At 39.4% G+C, this 2,500-nt stretch overlaps 1 protein-coding gene across 1 annotated transcript in view; it reads left to right on the top strand.

Annotated features, from left to right (window-relative positions):
* The window catches only part of grin2ba (glutamate receptor, ionotropic, N-methyl D-aspartate 2B-a), a gene marked incomplete at its 3' end in the record, with an annotated part of 142,045 nt that overhangs the window by 110,220 nt on the left and 29,325 nt on the right, over positions 1-2,500 (top strand). The window contains exon 8 of the mRNA XM_083649399.1: positions 1,957-2,110. Coding sequence (XP_083505525.1) covers positions 1,957-2,110 — 154 coding nt within the window. The remainder of the gene's footprint in view (positions 1-1,956; positions 2,111-2,500) is intronic.

Raw genomic sequence — 2,500 nt, 5'->3', positions numbered from 1 at the left:
ACGTATTTATTATTAGTGTAGGCTAGTTATTTATAATTGATCCAGTTAAATATGAAAACTGTAAATAAACATTGTTGATTTTTATTTTTATTTAACAGTCATTGACTACATACAGACATTGTACCATTAGGCTACTGCAATCATTGAAGTTGCCGAAGTTCAATGGCACTGAATCATAACGCAAGCTCAATGTTCCGGACCTTCGCTTGAGGAAATTTTCTCTATCTGGACCTCTTTTAATTTTAATTGAGTGCCCCTGATATAAACTGTATTAAAGGAACACTCCGCCCATTTTCAACCAGCTTTGTATCATTAGAACATCAGTAGTATATCAGAAAACTGTAAACTGTTTTGAAGTCTGTCATTTAATTTGACAGTTATTGAGTGTTAAAGTGTGGACCAGTGACATCACTGGTCCACACTAACTCAAATGAATAACTCATTAACTCAAATCAACTCTCAATAACTGTCAAACTAGATGAATGACTTCAAAACCGTCATCTAGTTTGACAGTTATTGAGAGTTGATTTGAGTTAATGAGTTATTCATTTGAGTTTAACACTCAATAACTGTCAAATTAAATGACAGACTTCAAAACAGTTTACAGTTTTCTGATATACTACTGATGTTCTAATGATACAAAGCTGGTTGAAAATGGGCGGAGTGTTCCTTTAACAAGCAAGCGTGGCAATCCAAAAAGGAGCAGTTTAACAGAATATGTACAGTACAAGGTGCAATGAGAAGTAGCAGAGTATTGACACTGTGTTGTAATGCAGATGAATTGCAGATGTAAACAGAATAGCAGAGTCAGCGAGGGACAGGGCAGGGGGCTTGTCTGTGAGACCCACTGCCATGGGGAAGAAACGTCTCAGGTGGCTTGAGGTTTTGGTCCTGATAGACCGGAACTTTTTGCAAGATGGAAGTCTTTGGAAGAGATGGTGGCCGGGATGGGAAGGATCATGGATGATCTTTCCTGCTCTCTTCCTGGTCCTGGAGTGGTCCAGATCCAGTAGAGATGCAGGTTGCAACCGATGGTCGTCTCAGCTGAGCAGATGATCTGCTGCAGTTTTACTGCTATTCTTATTCTCCTCTTTTCTGACTCTTTTCCCATCCTATTAAAGGAACATTGGTCCCACAGATATAGTTTTACTGTTACATATGAGTAATCTGTGACTGTGACGTTCAATTCATTGTCAGAATTATAAACACTAAATTCAGTTCGTGTTTTTCCTACGTTTCCCAGAATGCCTTTCGACAGCATCCAGAGAACCCGCCTGAACTGGTTGCTCTCACCTTTGGGTTATATGTGTAGGTGGAGAAAGCGCTAGTTATACTGTAGCATTATGAGCTTTGCCAGTTGGGAAAAAAGTAAGTGAGTCATGCCAGCTACTCAAAAAGCAACATGTCTTGGGTTAGTTGAGGCTATTGTTATGAAACTCCATTGTAGCTGTGCTGAAAATCACGACTTTTATCCATGGAAATAAGAAAAATTAAATCAAACAACAAAATTGACAGAAATGTACGAAACATCCCATAATCTCTAATCTCTGTGTTCAGGAAAGATGGATGGATGCTTGTTAGGGATGTAACAATACATGGCAATACAAAAATCAATATAAATGTGTTTAGTTTTTCTTTGACAAAGAAAACAAAATATACATTCATTACAAAGTTTGTGTTTTTCAGTTATACCCTACCTCAGGAATAAAAAGGGATTCTTTAATTTGATGAAGAAATGATATGAAATACATTATTATTAATAATAATAATAATAATAATAATAAATCATAATTAGAAGAATCTTTTTCAGTCATTTGTCTGCAATCTCATTTTGTAAAATTTCTTTTTATCATGAACTCAGTATCGTGAATCGTATCGTATCGTGACTTGAATGTATTTACATCCCTAATGCTTGTATTGTATAATAACTCAGCGTTCCCTCTCTGCCCGTCCCAGGTGGTGTTGAAGAACGCCCACATGGCGGTGGGCTCCCTGACCATCAACGAGGAGAGGTCGGAGGTCATCGACTTCTCCGTGCCCTTCATCGAGACGGGCATCAGCGTCATGGTCTCCCGTAGCAACGGCACCGTCTCGCCCTCCGCCTTTCTCGGTGAGGAGCAGAGCAGCCGACTGGGGGAAGTTCAGGCTGGGGTCTGGGTGGAAGCTCAGGAAGCCTTATGGGTGGTGACAGGTGTTGAGGCGAGGTGGATGGGTGGGATTGGATGAAGCTACAGTATTAACAACCTTTATTTTGATAGGGAACTATTTGAACTATTATTTGGCCCTGAAAATGTCGGCTATCACGAAGCCATGCCATTGACATGGTAAGTAGGGCTGGGCGATATGGGCCAAAAATCATATCTTGGCATTTTCTACAAAGTGGGCTAAATGTCAGTAAATTGGTGCTTTCACAAAAATGTTTACCCAATGAGATTTCTGATGAATAATCATCAGTAATGTGGATATAATGACTAAGTGAGAGAAGACGGTAAGTTCAGAA

This window comes from Poromitra crassiceps, assembly GCF_964638095.1.
Source record: "Poromitra crassiceps genome assembly, chromosome: 13".
In the NCBI taxonomy this organism is placed as follows: Eukaryota; Metazoa; Chordata; class Actinopteri; order Beryciformes; family Melamphaidae; genus Poromitra; species Poromitra crassiceps.
The sequence above is the reverse complement of the archived record's forward strand: the minus strand, read 5'-3'. Positions and strand labels throughout refer to the sequence as shown.